Genomic DNA, 20,451 nt, shown 5'->3' with positions numbered 1-20,451 from the left:
CAGAGGCTGGAAGAGGTCCTGAAATTGTTCAAATCTTTTGGACTGAAAATCAACTTTGCCAAATGTGTTTTTTTTTCCAACTTCAGGTGAAATACTTGGGGCATGTATGTCATATCCAAGCAGGGGGTGGCATCTTATCCAGGGAAGGTGGAATCAGTGGCAGCATGGAAGAAGCCTAGTAATGTGACAGACCTGAGATCATTTCTGGGGTTTGCAAGTTACTATCGGAGGTTTGTGGAAGGTTTTGCAAAAACTGCAGCCCCCCTCCATCAAGTAGTGTCCCACGGTACTGTAAAGAGGAGAAAGAAATGACCTAAAGGTTATCGACTGACCTTTTCAGACCTTTGGAATGATAGCTGTAATGCCGTATTTGAACAGTTAAAGAAAAAGATGACAGCCACTACAGTTTTGGCTTTTGTTGATTTTAATAAATATTTTTATTTGGAAATAGATGCAAGCCATGGAGGGTTGGGGGCAGTGTTGGCAAAGGAGGATGAAAAGGGGACGTGCCGGCTTGTGGCGTATGCTAGTCGTGGATTGCGGGTAACTGAAAGAAACATCGACAAATATAGTGCAATGAAATTGGAGTTCCTGGCATTAAAGTGGGCTGTGTCGGATTAATTCAGGGACTCCTTAGCAGAAATGTACTGTCTTCACCAATAATAATCCCTTGAGACATCTGCAAAGTTGGGAGCCGTGGAGCAGGGATGGGCGGCACAATGGGGAATGTTTGATTCTGATATTATGTATTGCCCAGGGAAATAGAATGGGAATGCTTATGCTTTGTATAGCGAATATGTGAATACAGTAAATCAGCTGAAGAGATACTGGAAGTGGCCACTAGTGGTACTGCTATTCCAACAGTAGTTAAACGTATATCACAGGAACAGATCCAAACCATTGGTAAAGAGCTAATCGTATCTTCTTTGCAGATACTCTCTGCGTTTTCTCCATTCCAGCTTCAGGCCCTTCCAAGTAATAGGTCCATTCCTAGAATTCTGGAGGAAAGGGCAGAAGCCTACTCGATTAGAGTGGCAGCAAGTAATGGCTGAGGTACAGGAATTGGCAAAAATGAAAAGTGTTCTGTACAGACAGACAAATTAGAGGTAGGCACAGGGCATTTAGGCCAATTTTACTTCCAGCCAAACTGAAGGATGTGGTATTGGAATTGCTACATAATAACCATGGACATCAAGGAGTGGAATGCACTTTTAAGGTAGTGAGAGCCCACTGCTACTGACCGAATATGTATAAAAATGTGGAACGTTGGTGCTAAACATGTGAAAGGTGTTGTGTAGCGAAGGATGTGCACTTTAAACCTGCAGAACGTTTGCAGGTGTTTGTAGTTGATTTACTTTAACCTTCACAGGATGGGAGAGAGAATGTGATAATGTGGTAATGATTGATGCCTTTTCCAAGTTTACTGTAGAAGTGGCAACAAGAATTCAAATGACGGGAAAAGTTTAGTGTTCTACATTGGCTCCACTCAGATCAAGGGCACGGCTTCAAAGCAGAAGTAATAACACAGTAACACTGACAAAGTGAACAGACAAGCCAAGAAGAAGAGGCAGGTTTCCACCCTGGGCATGCATGTTGCAATCAAATTTTGGCCAATTGCCAGCTTCGGAATAGATTTCAATTTCAAATCCGCAATCGACTGCTCTGACCCTTGTTGTGGAGAGTACTGAAGAGTGAACATATCCCACAAAAAGTTTTTACATTCATTGAGGCAGTCTACAGAGCAGATCTGAAATAAATTATGAGAGAATTTTTCCATTCATACAGGTGTCCGTCAGGGAGACGTGACCTCCCTGCTGCTCTTCAACATTGTAGTGCATGCCTTCATGAGAAAAGCCTTCAAAGGAAAACATACAGTTTGAATAATTTTGAAAGAAATTGCATCTGAGTGCACTGAAAAAGCAACCTTAGTAAACCAGAAGACCACTTTGCTGACCCACTTTGTGCTGGCATTTAGAATGTGATCTATAGGTTTAAAGCAATCAGGCAGACTTATAATTACAGGCTTGCCGGAACTACAGTTGGTAGAGATTACAGCAGTTGATGCTTTTATGCTCTGTAGACTTAAGTCATGCCATTTGTTTAATGCTTTGCTTTTAGCTCCCTTAGCTCCTTTTGTTCTATTCTGTTGACTTTTACCCTTCTTTTTTATTTTGAAATATTTTTGAATACTTCTAAATAAATCTCCTTATGACCTAAACACAGTCTCAGTTCCTCCTTTGGCACACACCAGAGCCACTATAGTTCACTCTTTGCTCTTATACAAATTCTTATGTTACAATCATTAGAAACAAATATTAAATGAAAAAGTTAACAGGATTTCTTCCTGATATCTACGGCTCTTGAATTGGTGTTGACTTTACTTAGGCTTATTGCTGCAGGCGATATTGTCTATCAATACAACAGTCCTAACATCCTAATAATTTCATAGCCTCGTCTGGTGAATTTATGGAGATATGTATAGACTACATGCTAAGCAAAAAGAAGGAAAATGTCTCAATAAATATCTAAACAAATACTCAGAAAACGGAGTATAAGGGAAGTACCGCAGCTTTTTTAATACACTAACAACATTGTACGAATAGTTTGGTTCAATCTTATATAGCAGCCTTGCTGGGGGGAACACTTCCGGTGGTGTTTCCTGTGTTTGTAAACTGAGGCTAGTTAGCTGATGTGGACGGTCTGATAAAGAACGAAATCTCACGAGGTACGAGCACTAATCGGTAAACGCAATGTATTCTGCATCTAGCTAAATATGTTTTTGTCAATTGTGCGGTGTACAGGATGTAATACTCGTGCGCAAATGTACATTCTACGCAATGAAAATTTTCACTGACCCACACGATTCGTTTCCGACCGGAGTTGAGCTTGTTGGCTAGTTATTAGCTAGCCAGCGGCCGACGTAGCTAGCCACAAGTAGCGTTTGCAGCTAGCTAGTTATTTTGATACCTAGCTCTATGCATACCTAGCTGGCTGCTACGCAACTAGCAAACGTTTGCTGCAACAATCATCGTCATCATATTAACCAGTAAATATATTTATGGTAACGGTCCTTGGTTAATGAGTTAGGTATATTCACATATAGCGGCTAGCTAGCTATATGTGTATTTTCGGTTTATGTGCGGTTTAAACGTTTTTGTTATCTAGCTGGCCAGCTAGTAAGCGTTAGTTAGCATTTATTAACTATGTTAGCTAGGCTAGCTAGTCAGTTAATTACAGATTTAACGAAGCTAGATGGTTCAGACGATAGGCAGCTAGCAAAATATTTGTAGGTGGTTATACACAAACTGCGTATAATTTTCCCGTTTCTAGGAGATGTGATGGTTTGATTAAAGTAAATAACGGCTAGCTAGCACGCTTAGGTGTTAGCCTAACAACGTCTATGTAGTCCTAGATTGTTACAGTAAAGCCTACGCTGTGCATTGCCGTTGCTTTTGTAGTTTGTTCCTTTACTGCACAGTATTCGGAAAATAACACACGTCTTATTTGCAGTGGAATTAAGAATGTTTTACGTCTTGGTATTATTTTTTGATTATCTTAGAAAGCCATAGCACTTAAATAGCTAACTACACATCTTTTAAAATACTAGCTTCTATATCCCGGTTGTGTGTTTTTAATTTGTTTCCTAATCTGTTTTGTTAATGACTGCTATTTCTACTATTTCTAATAGTTGCATTGTAACATTTGTACATGTTAAAGAGGGGTTTAAAGACTCCTCTTACTAAGTGTAGGCTGAATGAAAAGATATTTTAGGTAATATATGATGTGGTAAGGAATAGTGCCCGCCACTAAAGAGTTGGATTCGGGTGCGTTTATATAGAAGAGCAGTTCCCATTCCAGTCCTAAGATCCTGTGGTAATCTGGCTACAGAACATGCTGACCTGTCTATAGTAGGCACTTAAAATCTCAGGAAGGCGTGATGCCACCCCTGAACAGATGTCACACGCCTCTGTGTTTGATGTTTAATGGTCTGTTTTACATTTTTGGAGGAGATGCTAGGTATATTGAATGGTAACCTAATGTTTGCTCTGTTGATAATCAGAAAAAATGGGGAAAAATTATTGTTTACATAACCTTTCATGTATTCAGTGACTGTAAAGTGCATTACTTAGTTTCCCAGGAATGGTATCTATTCTTAAAAACTGTGGTTCAGAATTGCTGGAAGTAGAATATATTTCATGATTTTCCCAACCCTTTTTGAGCTCATTCAGAATAAAATCAGTTAATGCTTATAATAATTTGATTACTTATCTGAGTACATGGTTAATTGTGGCAGGAGAACATCACATTAAACAGTAGTCTGCAGGAAGTCTGCTTGAGAAGCTATTTGAGTTCCAGTAGCAGAATATGTTGTCCTTTTTTTAAGATAAGTCAGATTATCAACGTCATCTATATAGTCTTTGAAAAATTATTAGCTGATTTTGCTGTCAAAGGGTCCAATTAATTTTTGTAAATTTTCAAAAAGGTTTAATGGGTGGATAGAATGGAAGTGGGGATATGTTACAAATTGTCATTTAAAATGTTTTGCTATGTGATTTTACAATATTATCCCTCCATCTTTCTGTTTGTATCCAACCCCTACCGCCCCTCAAAAGGACTGAAACAAGTGCCAGATGATAGGAATAGGTGTGACCTATTGTCTAGCGCATCATCCTGAGTGACATCTCTTCTGGCCACCTTGTCCCCGCCCCTTTCCCCACCCTCTCTCATCCGGTGTCCACGGTGATGTCACACATACCAAGCAGCTCGGTCCGTGACCATATGAAATGGGTCAGTCTCCTCATGGTCAAATCCCAGAATTTTCTTCCCACAATTCTTCATTCTGTCTTTAAATATGAAGATTCAAGAAAAAAAATATTTTGCTCTGTTCTTGGCCTACATGTTTAGGCTGTGCAGATTCAGGCTTGTCCTTTTGCGTTTAGCTCTTATATTCCCAGATTACTTGGTGTGACAGAACAACCCTTTCGAAATACTCTGCTTATACCATGTATGACTAAAGTCTGTCTTCAACATCTCTTTGAGGCGGGGCTGCTCGGTTGTGAAGCAGTTCTTTCCAGCATGGCCCTGATGCAAGCCAGTTCCATGGCTGCCCCCAAGAAAATGATGTCACCACTGGGTCCAGCTCCAGGCCATGGATCGGGTCAGAGGGATGTGCAGGACCGCGGGGCACAGGGACACATGGTCTTGCCAACTGGGATGAGCTGTCCTCCACTGGTTAGGAGAAAGAGGGTTCAAAGTGTTATGAATAGAATTTGGAATTGCTGTATTCCTTAACCAAGACAAACAATCTTGGGGCTCTAAATAATCGAATGCCAGTGCTATTACACAAAGTATATTGCACGTAGCATGTTGATTATATGGATATATTCTGTTTGTATTATTTAGCTGAGACAGGAAATGTTCCAAAATTATAGACTTGGAGCAGTATGTGTGTGGACTGTAATTTTAAAATGTGCTGTTTAATTTTAAGGCTTGTTTGTCTGTGTGTGTATGGACAGCTTCTCCGAAAAGAAGGAGATTTCCATGCGCCCCGGTTGCTAGATGAGAAGGAAATGGGATCCAATGAGGACATGCAGCTGAAGAAAAAGAACAGGAAGTCGGGAACGCCCTGTAAAGTCAGGGAGCAGGACGGGAAAGGAGGGAAGGTCAGTGTTTGAGGAGGGGGGAGGGGAGGACTGTTTGTGTGTGTGTTTGTTTGTCTGTGTGACTGTCAGAATTCTGTGGTTGCATTTTCAGCTTGCCTTTGTACCTTCCTATGGTTTGTGAACACACACACACTTCTGGATTTCTTATCAGGTTGTGTATGTCTGTCTAGTTTGAATAGTTTGATTATATACATATCGAAGAGTTTATTTTCTTTTTTTCAGAGATTAATTCATGAACCAGTATTGAACATAGACAGTAGTGTGTGGGTTAGTGCATACCAGACACCCTTCACATTTCTGTTGGTATGGGGGAGGAGGTGGTTAGTTTGGGTGTGGGGGAAGGGTGGGGTGGGGTTCTCTGAAAAGAAAAGACAGAGAGGGGAGGATTAGGAGCACAATAACAGTTATTGTATGTTTAAAGAAAGGAAACTGTTCTTTGATTAGTTGAACTTGGATGCTATTAAAAACATGCTTTTATTGTTAGGGTAGTTTATTTTTAAAGACACTGTAGTGTGATCACACCAATCATTTGTATGTTTCTATGGTAAAATACTGTACTTGTTTTTTTAATGTACATTTTCATTACTTTGGCTGTATAGTAGGCTGGAATGCTTATTTAGATGTCAGTGGGTCTCTTCAGGAAGTATCTCTTAAGTGCAAGAGAAATGGAGAAGCTTCTATGTTAGCCTCATTTTGTGTCAGTCCTTCAATCAGCTGAAGACAACCCAACATAGCCCTGGTCTGGGGTTTTTTTGTTTGTTTTTTTTTTGTTTGTTTGTTTTTTTTTTGCTGTTTGTTGTCGGTAACTACTATTGAAATTACATTTTAGCAACAGTAAAACTACAGAATAAAAATATTTTATAAATATTTTATTAGGTTTTTTTAATTGTTTTTCTTCTGTAGTCCAGCCGATTGGATCTTAAAATTGTATAGTGATGGCAGTTAAAGTGTAAAGTCGCATAAATGAACCACGGATGAAGTATGAAGAGGTTTAGTAAAGATGATGTGATTGATTTCTTATCCCTTACATGCAATTCAATTTTGAAGCAGTGATTGCAGACAAGACACCATATTGTAGAATTGGTCCTGAAAAATAATATATTCTTGTCAGTGCTATTAGGATGTATCTCCTTGTAGATATTTCCAGAAACGCAATGATGTTTATAGCATTAAATTACCGAGTTTTTTTTTTTTATTGAATACCACAAATTAAATTGCTAAGTATTAAAAAAAAATACACATAATCCAAGTCATGTTGTCCAAGAATGAATTAACTAGTGGGGACATTAAAGATGGTTAAATAGTGTTAAATAATAATATTTGATTTATAATGTTCCTTTCTTAAATCCAGAGCACTGCAAGCCAACAGTAGAAACCAAAAACTCCACAAACAATTAAGTAATTAATAAATCAAATCAAACATCAGTGAAGGGCATACAAAAAAAGATTTTTTAAAATAATGTTTTAAAATGGTCCAAAATAGGAACATTTTTAATAGAGTCGGATAGGAGCATTACATAATCAGGTGATTTACAAGAGAAAGCGCTCTCACTGATGGATTTAAACTGAATGTCACTGAAGTTAACTAAAGGAGCAGAAACCGTAGGCATGTGCCAATACAAAAATTTCTTATCACAATAATTACCTTGCCTTTTATCACAGTTTATGATGATATGGTAAAAACAAACAAACAAACAAAAAACTTAAGAAGAAAATTAGTTTTTGTTTCCTTTTTTCAGCACCACTGTGTTGGTAGTAGGACAGAAATATTCATTAGTTTTTCAAAATTCAGGCTTTCCTGCTACTTGAATGGCCATCACTTTGGCAATAAAATATGCTTTTGCTTAAGACGGTATGCAGTATTAATTTAAACTTTACATGTGACTAAATGTAACATGTTAAAGAAAGACACTTGCTGGACATTATTATTTAACTTATCGTAGTTCCACGGGACTACAATGAAACTTTATATATTTATTGCTGAGCATCTCTGTTGTGTTTCTCTTTTTGTGCTCAGTCATTTTTCTGGCCACTCAAGCATATTAAGTGTGAAAGATGCAAACTAATATACACATTTGTAGGCTCATACACGAATAGTATTATCAGTATAGTTTTGTGGAAATTGTAATAATTCATGCTAGTAATTAGTTAGCTCTGTTTTAAAAATAGGCCATAGGACAATGAACAGTATTAGCTACAGCACAGTGGACTGTCAGCATAGAGTTTGATGTTCATGTCTTATGGTTAGTAGTAATTAAGCTCTGATTTTTTGAAAGAAGATAACTGAATCTACAGCTGACAATTTCAGCACAATTCCATCTCTGAATAACTGTTAGCCACTGTGAGAATGTTTCTGTAGGTAACAGTGGTATGGCAAGAAGTACTTAGATAGCAAGCTTAGCTTTAGCTAGCACAATACAGACAAACTTAGCAACCACTGGAGCAAAGATCCTCTATGATCTTTCCACCCACATCCACCACTGTTCATAAAGGGTCACCTGTTCTTCATTCTCTATTCAACTACATTTATTCGATAGTAAAGTAACTGGAGATTAGCATGACATTTTTAGCCTACATATTGCTCTGTTGCTGAAGTGCAGGGAGATTTTTAACATATATAACTAGCTATTGACTATAACATTACTAAAGAAAAGTAGAGAAAGTGTGTTCAGGAGAGAGAAAATGCACGCATGTTGGAATATTCCTTGGACTAAATGTACATCTACTAGCTGTTTACATAATATTTCAATCATTACAACACAGACCCGAGCCCAAACCGATACACATCTGATATACACACGGTTACCCACTTGTGTAGAAGGTGAAACCTGGGTAAAATTACAGACAAAAAACTCTATGTCTAAAGAAATTTCTGCTGCATCCATGTTTTGTTTGTAAGCAATTACAACACAAATAGATACCAAGTTGCTCTTAGTGCTGATATAAATTTAGGTAGCATAAAAATAAAGCTCAAGCCAAATTGCCTATTAATCTGTCTCAATGGTAACATAAATATTCAGCAATAAAGACCGGAGGATAGATCCTTGAGGGACACCGTGGCAAACCTGTACAGTTCGAGTTTTGTTATTACCTAACAGGAAGTGTGAATAGTAGGAATCTGAAATTTACAGTAGGAGCCTGAGTTTTAGAATGAACAGGATTCTTTGGCTGCATGCTAAAATTCAGGTCCCAGAAGGCACTAACAGAATCCATTCAGTGGGACCAAACATTGAAATAATGTTCAATACTTCTGGGCAAAATATACGTATACATTCTATATATCTGTGACCATAATCAACTCTTGGTTATATAACAAACTGATAATGACACAGGTAAACAACTAGTCAGTTTTAGTCACTTTTAGTGATCGTCACTTGTCATAATCTAACGTGTTGCACAAGAACACATGGGTACAAAAGCTGCTATGTAAAGCTGCGGACAGAAATGACTTCTATTGAAATTCAGCTTTTTAGGTATAGGGGCAACAGTGGCTTAAGGGATTTAACACCTTTCTTTCACTTCAGTGATGCTCATTGGTTGCTGATGCACAGCCATTACTATCTAAGGTTGAATTTTTTCACAGGCTGTTGTGGTGGACGAAAATGGGAACTGTCCACTTTCCAAAGTGCAGAAGAATTTCATCTGTGATCACTGCTATGGGGCATTCAGAAGTGGTTATCATCTGAAAAGACACATTCTCATTCATACTGGTATGGCCTTCACCTTCATTGCATTTGTACCATTTTACATGTAGCCATTGCTCAATCTGTATTAATTATCTGCACAAATTGTTTTCTATAATTTAAATTATCTAACTACTCCTTTAAAGTAAGATGACACATTTAATCATTTTCCTTATCCACTAGGTTTGGTCAAACAATCCATTTTAAGTGGAATTTAGGTCCATGTGCTTTTGGTCATTTTATTTTCGCTTTTAGAACCAATATTGAAAAAATGGAAAAATTGGTAATTTCTCATTTTTGGTTCTGTTAGTGTCCATCTAAAAAAACTAGAAATAGCTTGGTCTGACTGTTTCACCAAATAATCATATTAAATAACCAACACACCGATATGTTCCATGTACTTTTCATTAATTGGTTTTCCTTTTTTAATACTAAAAATGAGAAACACCCTTATTTTTGATTCATGCACTGAAATGGGGAAATAAAAGAAATGAGGAATGGCTCTTTTTTCTTTTAAGCACAAGGATGCAGAAAAAAGAAGTCACCCGGTTCTCGTTTTATGTCCAACATATTATTCATTTTTTGATTGGTAGTTAAATTTGGATAAGCCTAAAGTGATTTTTGTATACCATTGGTCTTTTCACAAAAACCCTTATACTATGTGTCAAACAAGATTCGTACTCCCCTGCAACAAAAAAAAAAAACAACCAAAAATGACTTATGATTTGATGGGGAAAGTGCCAAACCAAGCTATTTATAATTTTTTAGATGGATATCTACAGAACCAAAAATAAGAATTGATCCATCTCCCGTTTTTAAATATTGGTTCTGAAAATGAAAATCGAATGACCAAAGGTACACAGACCAGATTGGTTCTTCATTATAACACTGCAAAATTTGCAAAGGATTCATTTGCAAGGGCAGATCTTTAGTCACCCTTTATGATCTGCTTTACACCTGTACATTGTAAAACTCCTAGACACAAACAAAAAAGGAAGGGAAAAATGTTATGCCTGCTGTATTCACATTATGTACTATAGGAAATTAAACAAATCCATGAACTGCAATAGTAGTACCAGTTACTATTCCAGAGTTTATGAACACTGTGATAAAACTTGTTCTGAGGATAGTTTCTATGAAAAAGGAGTTCTAGATAAGATAGATGTGCCAAAAAGTCATTTACCTATTTACTGATGTGTGTAATGGCAATTGTTAAACCTGTTGAACAGTATACAGGAATGCACCTGATTGTGAAACAGCAACTGAAACAGCATTTTAAATAAAAGTAATTAAAATTAATGAATTATTCAAACCAAAATAACAGCAGAAATATTCTGATTTATCCAGTAGCAATGTCGTAACATTTAACTAGCTTGCTAGCAGTGGTTAACAAGTAACACTAGTTTTAAAAAAATGCAACTGTCATGTTTGGTAGACATTATAGCATGTGTTCTGTGTAAAGTGAATGGAATGATGCTTTGGGATAATAGGAATTGACCAAAGAACATAGAAGTTTAGTATATATATTTATTTATTTATATATATTACACACACACTTTTAATTGTTTTAGAGGTTCGGGTAATTAACTCATTAAGTAATGTTATGGTACACATTCTGTTTGTAATATTCTCTCAGTATTGTCAATGCAAGGATTAAGTCTGACTGATCTTAGTTCTCAGTCAATTCTTTAACTCTTCCCCATGGTCCATGTGGACTGTGTCTATTCATCGTGAAGATGCACTGCTCAATTTGTATTGATGTATTCCAGTTTGATGGAATTAGTGATGTAACATGCTTCAGGGAAACTTTACACTTTACACTGCGTAAAGCTGTCGAAGCTTATGCAGGATCTCCCCCCCCCCCCCCCCACACACACACACACAAACACACACGTGTCGGAATTGGAACATGCTGCTCATTTTAAGAATCACAATACATCTTTTGTTAGTTGCGCACTGGAAAAAACATCTCATATTGGTATTACTGCTCCCACTACCTCTTGTTCAGATAACCTCCTCACAGCATCTAGAGTGCGCTTAGAGCGGTCTGTTTTGGGTACGGCTGAAGGCTCGAAGCACTGGCTGATGCCTCAGTGCATAGGTTGATGACAGTATTGGCCATCGCTTACAAACTGTTTAAAATGGGCACCTACAATATATTTTTTAATTTTTTGTTTGCTCGTATGTTTATTTTAATTAAGCTTGGTAATGTTAACATTCTCGTTAACATTTCTCACTGGCTTTACGTCCTGCTAGCTTACCTTTGTAACCTTTGTAAGTTCTTTCCTGGATGTGCTATATTTATTTATATTAATTGACCCCAAACTAACAGTTGTGTATCCTTATTAAAAATGCTATGTTTCTTTTGAGCTGATATTCTTCCATAGCTTCAGGTTGGTTTTAAATAAACCAACACAGTTGGTTTAGGGTACAGAAACCATTGCCAAAAAATGAATCAGGAGAGGAAAGAAAAGACCAAAAAAGTAATCTAAATGAAATTACTAAATTGAACAAAAAGCCAATAAAGATGACTAGGGAAAATGTAAACGTTTTTAAAATGAAGTGTGTGAAACTATTTGGGGACACTTAGAATGTGCACTTAGCTACATTCTGCATGCTTTGTAGTCTGTAAATTTGTAGTCTGTGTAAGTTAATATTGATTGTTTTGCTGTGTTCCAATACACCAATTTAAAAAGTTTTAATCTGCCTCTTTGCCTGCTTTATAGTTCTGTGCAAGTTGCCCATTGATTTAAAAATGGTGGCACCTCTGAAGTCATTTGTTGCTGTGTAAAGACATCTTTTGACTGCGTTGTCTGCCAGCTACTTTGTTTGTATGCATTTTTTTTCTGCTCACAGGGGAGAAGCCATTTGCTTGCGCCATATGTGACATGAGATTTATTCAGCGTTACCACTTGGAAAGACACAGCCTTACTCATACTGGTATGAGAGATCACTCAATACCTTTTCTGTTACTTTTTTTTTTAGTTTCTAAGTCACCTTCACAAAACTCATAAAAATTGGAACTTCACATTTGTTTGCCAGTTCATTGGTTTAAAATGTTTATCAATGAGATTAAGTGACTTTAATGTTATACTTCCATTTAGTGAATTTTCAGATTAAGAGCCTGAAAAAAAATAATTACCCTAAAATATTTTGGTATTAGATCTTAAAATATGAAAGATTGGAATCCAAGCGCTAAAATTTAAAAAGTATAAAACATCAAAAGTTACATTTTATCCTTTGATGGACAGCAAAGCTGTGATCATTCAGAGGTTCTACATTTATCCAATTCTTGCTTTTATCTTTCCTGACTACAGTGTGCTTGAAATCTGCAAGTTTCTTGTAAATGATCCCAGTTTCACTATAATTTCGGGTGTGCTTGGGTCTGAAAAATGTCATACTACCTAACCCTAGTAGTAAGTTTCTTCAGTGGAATAAAACACCATGTCACTCCTTGCTGAATCATCCACTTAATTTACTGATAGGAAATTTGCAGTATTGTTCTTAGCATTGGCATTGTAGCTGCATTAAATTATGCATCCCAAAAAGACTGATGTTATCACATTCATAATTAGAGTAAAAACCTGATCAGGCAATGCCAAAGTGGACAGTGGGGCTCAGATTCTTTCCCTGAATTTTTATTGTTAATTGACATCTGACTTATGAACCTTGGCTAGTGAAAAAAATACTTTAGACTACAGAAAATGTTTTTGGAATGAATAGTCATTGACATGGATCGCATGTTGTGTTCGTGATGCTGAATTATTTCCCAGATGACCAATTTAATTTTTTATGACAGTATTAGCATAAAGCTAAGCTTCACTATTGATGCTAATTATAGCCATTGACCAAGCCATACCCCCCAATCCCCCATAAGATCACATTAACGTTTAGGACAAAATTGTGCTTTTATCATTTTTGCTCTGCATCAGTGAAAGCAAGTTAAAACGGACATATACTGTTCTTTAAATGACTAACCACTCTTTTAATGCCCTTATAACTTTCCCAGTTTTAATAACTTTTATCCTTTTTTTTAAATTCAGGTTTTTGATTCTGTGTAGACGATCGCTAAATTTACTGCTCTGTGCGTTTAGGGGTGAAGCCATATGCTTGCACCATGTGTGACATGAGGTTTTTCCAACGTTACCACTTGGAGAGACACAGCCTCACTCATACTGGTATGTCTTTTCTATTAGACATAAATATGAAACGAAAAAAAACCTCCAATAAACTGTTCAGAAAAGAAAAGGTATTCTGTTAAGTGGTTTTAAACAAATAGTATTTCATACTTATTTCTATTTTATTAAGCAATAATGCTAAGCCCAAAAACCACTGTCACAAAACAATGAAGTATAATAGACTAAAAGCATATTCAGAGTGTGCAGTATGACTGGCAACAAAGTGGATATGTGAAGTTCTGGGGTACCAATTTAAACAAATAGATTTTCTCACATTTTTATATTATTTTATGCTTTCATTTATAATTGACTGGCCTTTGTGGCCAGTTTTGGCTACATATTACACTGGTAAATGACAAACATACTGTACACCAAACAGTTACATTAGCTGGTTAACTTTAGTAACTGCCAACATTTGTCACGTGAAACGTCTGATAGAATACCCTATCTCGCTATTTTTTGGTTTAATTATATACTTTAATTCTGATATCAGCTACATTGATATCAATGTTTTCCATAAGCGAGAAACTCGTCTAAATACACAAATTACATTAGAGCATGTACAGCCTGCTGCAGTGCAACATTATTTGCCTTTCCTTTTAAAAGGTTATTAAATATGAATGTTTGAACTGCTATAAAAAACAAAACAGTGCTCGTCTACACAGAACAAAAGCTTCAAGATATTAGGCCGATCGCTTGTAACTTGTGGGCTGACTGCATCTAGCTTGTAACTATAACAGATCCAAGTTAGAAATTTCCAGGCTCTTTGTACCTCTTAACTAATGGGTGGTCACCATAATTATCTGATTAGTTCAACTGTTCTTTTGCAGAAACGTTTTATTTACATTTTGCTCTGTGCGTTCAGGGGTGAAACCGTATGCTTGCACCATGTGTGACATGCGGTTTTTCCAACGTTACCACCTTCAGAGACACAGCCTCATTCACACGGGTATGACCCCTCTTGTCTTAACCCCTCGACCCCCTTGCACTATTGCTGCTGACTGCACCAAAGAACCATATCAATTTTTATTCACCTTTGTGACTATTGGTTGGTCAATTGGCTTTCTGAACATGGTTTTTCCATGGAATTTTGCCACTTTCCACTTTTGCAGCACAAAACTTTGTGTGCTTGTGTTTGTTGTTTGTTTAGCATGCTTCTTAGCATGGCTTCTGCTTTATTTCCAAGGCACTTCTATATTTTTCCTTTTTTGCCAATAAATACATTAAATAATAAATATGACTGTTTCATGGGGTAATAGCAATGGTTGTTGTATAATTGTTTTTGCAAATATCATGCACTTTTTTGTTTTCTAAGAATGTAGAAAAAGGTTTTTAATGGGCCAGTATTTTAGAGTATCCACAATATTCCTGCACCCCAGAGGGTTGGGACTTATAAAACTGTGGTGCAACAGGCAGCTGTTCACCTTCTTTTTCCATCTGTTATACAAGAGTTTATTTTTAACTAAAATTTTAGGTTGTTCATAGCTTCCCCATTATCAGCACAACATTCTCTGCCTTTAAGGTCAGGTCAAGTGTTGTAACAAGACCCATGACTCATATATCAGTCAGGGCCTTGGATTTTCACAGTATTATCTGAAACAAAGGTAGTTCAGACAGCAGATTGCTTTTGCAATGTCATGGTAGTCAGGAATAGCCACAGCATCTTTGTGAAAGATCAGTAGACAATTATAGGAAATTAGAGTGGGACCAAAACAGTGGACAACACATGCCTAAATGAATTATGCTTGTGAAGACAGTGGCAGCCATAAAGTGAGCAAATCGTTGCCAGAGTCCTAAGCAAAATATCTAACCTCGCATAGCGGCATACGTTGTCAGTGGTGTTCTGGTGCAACTAATTACATTCGTCTCTTTGTTATATTGAGGACGCATGGACATCTCTTTTTTCTTTTTTTCTTTTTTTTCTTTTTTTTCTTTTTTTTCTTTTTTTTTAAATAAAACATTCCCATGTATGTTTTATGTACTTGTATACTAAAATGTGTATATTTTAGTAAATGAATTTTGATCAGAAGACAACTTGCATACAAGATTTTCAAAAAGCTTAAAAATGATCTTGTTCATTCCTAATGGGGCTATATCTAACATTTGGGTTATTGAAGACTGAATGCTGTATTTTCCAAAGTGCTGTCTTTTGGGTGAAAAGTGGCTGTTAAAAGTGGTTCTAAATATGCTGATGTAACTAAGCAGCAGCTGTGTTTTTTTTGTGTTTTTTTTTTTTCTTCATCAGTTGACCAATAGCTGACTAGCTATGCTGTAGAGCAAAGGCTGGCAATAGAACATTGAGACAAACAATTTTCTTTTGTAAAAGATATAAATAGTTGCTACATCTGCTTTACGACCAGAGGTTTGTCCCATCATTTTCCACAAGGAAGCGTAGTTGAAAATATTGTGGATAACTCTTGTCGGGTCTTCTCAAATATTACGCACTGACAAATAAGCATGCAACTTCATGTCAATGCCTGTCAAACTGACCTGCAGGCCTATCGCTGCCTAAGTGTTGGATAAAATGTGCTTTGACGCTTTTGATCCTCATTGTGAGATAATTATTTGCTCTGTGCGTTTAGGGGTGAAGCCCTACGCTTGCTCCATGTGTGACAGGCGTTTTTTCCAACGCTACCACCTGCAGAGACACAGCCTCACTCATACGGGTATGGGTCGTCTCTCCTTACAACTTGCACTGTTGCAACTGGCCACACAGATGCGCAGCTTAGCACTGTTGCCAACTTGTTGAGAACAATGAGTCAGGTTTTTCTCAGTGTCAGCAGATGTCTAAAAAACAAAATGGATTTTCATCCTAGTTTGAGTAGCACAAATTGCTTGAGCAAGAAAAAAGGACCTGCAGGCACCTGGATTTTAATTGCATTTCAGCAGGTGGGAGTTGGCAAACAGCACTGGCATCCAATCTGAATAACTCTGTTTCCCAAGTGACCCCCCCACCCATCCCCCCACATCTCATATGACAAGTACTGGGTCAGACAGTTGGCAACAGTGCATTTGAGGCTTAATTTCATGTGCCACATTTGTCTGTCCTCACCATTGATGGTCTGGCTGCAACAAACTCGAGTTTGGATGTGGTGATTTGAAAACACAGGGGCAGTGGAATATTAAAGACACTTAGCTACAGTTTTATTGTTTACTAAAGCTTAACACAATGGTGCTCTGTGTGTTTAGGGGTGAAGCCGTATGCTTGTTCCATGTGTGACATGAAGTTTTTTCAGCGTTACCATCTGCAAAGACACAGCCTAACCCATACGGGTATGTGTCCACGCAAGACCCCAGTGATGGGTATCTTAATTACTTTTGTGAGCTTACTTAACTCCGTTATGTAGATTGCTTTGCTTTGCATGGAACTGATGAAGTGAATGGAATGTAGAATTATTTTTTTAAATTGTGAGGGGGAAAAACATTTTTGCTCCAAACATGTAGCTATGACTGAATGAATAGATTACTGATTGATAGATAAAGACTACCATGCTCAGGGCCTTACAGAAGCATTCAAACTCCTGTAACCTTACACAGTTGCTCAGGACGCATTTTAATAAAATTTTATACAGAAATTATGCTGTAGTTCATTTTTACACTGATCAGAGTTATAAACTAAAAAAATACTGGTTGCATAAGTGTTCAGACCAAGTTACCGTCAGTTCAAATCACTGAAAAAAATAATTATTAAGTAGTGCCACACTACACTTTCCTGAGTGTTTTTGCAGCTATCAGCTATACTAAAAACTATACTTTTAGAATTGACTATGTGCTGTTTTTTGTCTTAAGTGGATTTTTTCAACACTAAACAATGTTTTTAAGTCTTTTTAATGTGGCGCTGTTGTTCTGTTGTTGCATTCTGTCTATCAACTTGTTAACAAATCTCAAAAACTAAATTTTGCAATTAGGACTAAGTATTGTTTGATGTTTGTGATTGATGATGCCTTCAAAAATGTTCTTTGGGGTTTCTGCACTAGCGGTCATGGTAGAGTAACATGAGCTCTTGTTTGCAAGTCTGCAAGAACATGCTATGGTCAAGTCTATGTAGCATGGTGGTTTGCTCACCATGTGCTAACCATGTAACTGACATACTAAGTTCTGTCCATAGAAATGCTACTGCCCAGTCATACATTGGCAGCTGTTAATATCTGCAGTACTATCAAACAGCTGTTACTTTGTGATGTCCTTTAGTGTCATGTTTGTCTGAGTTTAAAGGAAATTGTACCAGAATTATCTAAAACATATATTAAGCATTGTTGATGGACCATTTAAATTGGTACCACAGTACACCCAGACAGGATGGAGATATTTTTTGTAGGCTACTTTTGCTGAAACTAAAGCAAAGCTTGAGGTGCAAGCTATATATCACAATATGGTAGGCTTCTTTCCAGTTGAATATATCAAAAGACTTCATAGCAAGCTGATTTTATTTTACTTGGCTAATGTCAGTTTGTTTGGATATTTGCCATAACTGGCTTGCTGGTCGTCTGGATGTTTTTAAAAAAGGATGCTGTGACTAAGGGAAAAGGATGATGATTTTTATGTGGTTAGATTGCTAAAAATGTGTTTAGATGAACGATGAGTATTTTTGAAAGTTAAGATATTGTTAAAGCTTTCTATGTGGCAATAGTGTCAACCCAAACCTCCCATTTATGTTTACAATTGTGTCACTTACAGAAAAACATTTGATCGTGTATTTTCTGTATAAGAAAAAAAAATTATTATTTTTTCAGCAGTTTAGTTTGTTATATAATTGTTTCTCCATATTTGCTGCTGGTGAAACATGTAGCAGTGTAAGAGCTTGGATGAGTTAGGAAAAGTAGCTAAGTAGAGCAGGACTTGCAATTGGTCAGTTGGGCAGATGTCCTCAGCATAGTCTGAGTATCTGCTCAGGATTAATAATGGAGGGTAAATTTTAAACATATGGAAAGAGAACTTCTTTTGCATAAATGTAAGTCACACTTCAATAAGATCGTTCGCTTAAGTGTGCAATCCTAATTTATAAGGAACAAAATGGGAATGTCATAGGATGTCCAGTTAGTTTACTGGGCTCAGCTCTGTTAATGCCATTTACTAGTTCATAGTTACAGATAGGCAACTGTAATTAGTGAATGTGATGAATCTTGAATGTTACACCAAATAATCAAAACACTGCACTACTCTGAGGGTTTGAATATTTATGCATCCGGTATTTAAGAAAACACAGAAATCAACAATTTGAAGTGCTTTAATTTATATTAACAATTTGCTCTGTACACCAGTCAAGACCTGATACTTGTTAAAATTGAAAACTAGTATCACAACTAATGCGTTCTGAGAATGTTTGAATGCCAGCAGGGAAAAAAAAAACTTTTGGAATGGCAACTTTTAGTTGAGCTGAAGAAGTCAATTGCTGGTCACCCTATACTAATACAGTGATACTCTATTTAGGGGTGAAGCCATATGCTTGTTCTATGTGCCATATGAGATTTTTTCAGCGTTGTCACCTTCAGCGACACAGTCTCACCCACACGGGTATGTGTGTCACCTCATTGTGCCCCTTCACTTTGATGCTACCAGTACTGATTACAAAGAAGGTCATGATAAAGTGCACCTTGAATTTTGCCAGTTTTAGGTGGCTTTTGTGGCAGTAGTTTGTTTTTCCTTTGGCCAATATTTTCCTGAACTTCATTGTTTGCTTTTTAAGGAGTCTTTGTTTTGAACAGTATATATATACACATGTGCACTCACATTTAAAGGTGCAAATAGATAAAGAGCTTGTTTTTGAGACATCTCTTGAGATCGCAGAGGAGTTTTCAGTTACTTAGTGATTTCACTGAACCCACTAAATATCGATATCATTTGCTAATACTAGTACTCTACATTTAGGGGTGAAGCCATTTGCTTGTACCATGTGTGATATGAGGTTTTTCCAACGCTACCACCTCCAGAGACACAGCATCACCCATACGGGTATGTCTTGTCTCTTTGTAACCCACTCAGTCAACCCCAATGCAAGTGTCCCCACATCCCCAAACAACAGTCACCCTGGGTATCACACTTTCATTTCATTGTATTTTGTTCCATTTATTCCCCTCTAAGTTTGCAGATCTTTTATATGAAGGATTCTTAGCTGTTTCAAAATGTATTTATAAAGTCTCTTTCATTAGAATAGTGGTGAAGTTTTGTGAATATTTTCTACTACACACCTATACTCGTACCCATATGTTTTGGAAGTATGGTTGTGTTGAGCTGCAGCAGGAATTTAACAACCTTCATTTATAAGAGTCTATGGATTATGCAAAAGTGTGTTTCACCCAATAGAAGTAGATAAGAAAGGAAAGCCATCTCAATAATTGTAAGCAGTGTGCCCATTTTGGCTTTTAGCACAGTTGCAAAATCGGGGGCGGGGGGGGGGGGGACTTGACAAAGTGGCCTTAAAACAGTTTTACTATGTATTATTTTTATGTCCATGCAACTCTTTTAGACATTTGTCTTTATTTTGGTTTTATGTTTGTGTGTTCCTAAATATATTTAGACAAAATGATGTGTGATTAATAACATTTGTGTGTGTGTGTGTGTGGGGGGGGGGTGATCAAATATCTACAAACCCTTAATTGACTGCAGTGCATTGACTTATATGGTCATCCTTAGTGTTGCTCAATGCCATTTTCAAGCTTCTGAGGCATAAGTTTACACTAATCTTAAACTATTATGGTGCCAGAATAACTTATTGATTTAATGGTTAGCTTGTGGCTGACATCTTAATTTTTAAGGAAATCAAACGCCTGGGTTGTCAATGATGAAAAATGACTAACTCCACTTCTGAAGGCATTGTACAAGGGAGCCATGTTTACAAATGTAAATGCTTTAGCGTGTATATTTGACGTAGCGAATGCACATGACTAATAATTTGCTCTGTGCATTTAGGAGTGAAGCCTTACGCTT

General features: G+C 37.0%; 1 protein-coding gene across 15 annotated transcripts in view; it reads left to right on the top strand.

Annotated features, from left to right (window-relative positions):
• Positions 1 to 2,637: 2,637 nt before the first annotated feature.
• znf740a (zinc finger protein 740a) overlaps positions 2,638 to 20,451 on the top strand; it is a 26,986-nt gene continuing 9,172 nt past the window's right edge. For 6 of the 15 annotated variants that reach the window (XM_027001982.2, XM_027001979.2, XM_027001974.2 and 3 more), the window contains exons 1-13: positions 2,638 to 2,725; positions 4,614 to 4,788; positions 5,041 to 5,232; positions 5,517 to 5,663; positions 9,247 to 9,373; positions 12,203 to 12,286; positions 13,441 to 13,524; positions 14,390 to 14,473; positions 16,107 to 16,190; positions 16,714 to 16,797; positions 18,955 to 19,038; positions 19,393 to 19,476; positions 20,434 to 20,451. The exon at positions 20,434 to 20,451 is cut by the window's right edge and continues 66 nt beyond it. In XM_027001982.2, the coding sequence (XP_026857783.1) occupies positions 4,744 to 4,788; positions 5,041 to 5,232; positions 5,517 to 5,663; positions 9,247 to 9,373; positions 12,203 to 12,286; positions 13,441 to 13,524; positions 14,390 to 14,473; positions 16,107 to 16,190; positions 16,714 to 16,797; positions 18,955 to 19,038; positions 19,393 to 19,476; positions 20,434 to 20,451 (1,117 nt within the window). In that variant the 5' untranslated portion in view covers positions 2,638 to 2,725; positions 4,614 to 4,743. Of the gene's footprint in view, positions 2,742 to 4,613; positions 4,789 to 5,040; positions 5,233 to 5,516; positions 5,664 to 9,246; positions 9,374 to 12,202; positions 12,287 to 13,440; positions 13,525 to 14,389; positions 14,474 to 16,106; positions 16,191 to 16,713; positions 16,798 to 18,954; positions 19,039 to 19,392; positions 19,477 to 20,433 lie in introns of all 15 variants that reach the window. The other 9 variants (XM_027001969.2, XM_027001972.2, XM_027001971.2 and 6 more) reach the window with 9 other exon arrangements.

This window comes from Electrophorus electricus, chromosome 20 (genome assembly GCF_013358815.1).
Source record: "Electrophorus electricus isolate fEleEle1 chromosome 20, fEleEle1.pri, whole genome shotgun sequence".
Classification (NCBI taxonomy): domain Eukaryota; kingdom Metazoa; phylum Chordata; class Actinopteri; order Gymnotiformes; family Gymnotidae; genus Electrophorus; species Electrophorus electricus.
The sequence above is the reverse complement of the archived record's forward strand: the minus strand, read 5'-3'. Positions and strand labels throughout refer to the sequence as shown.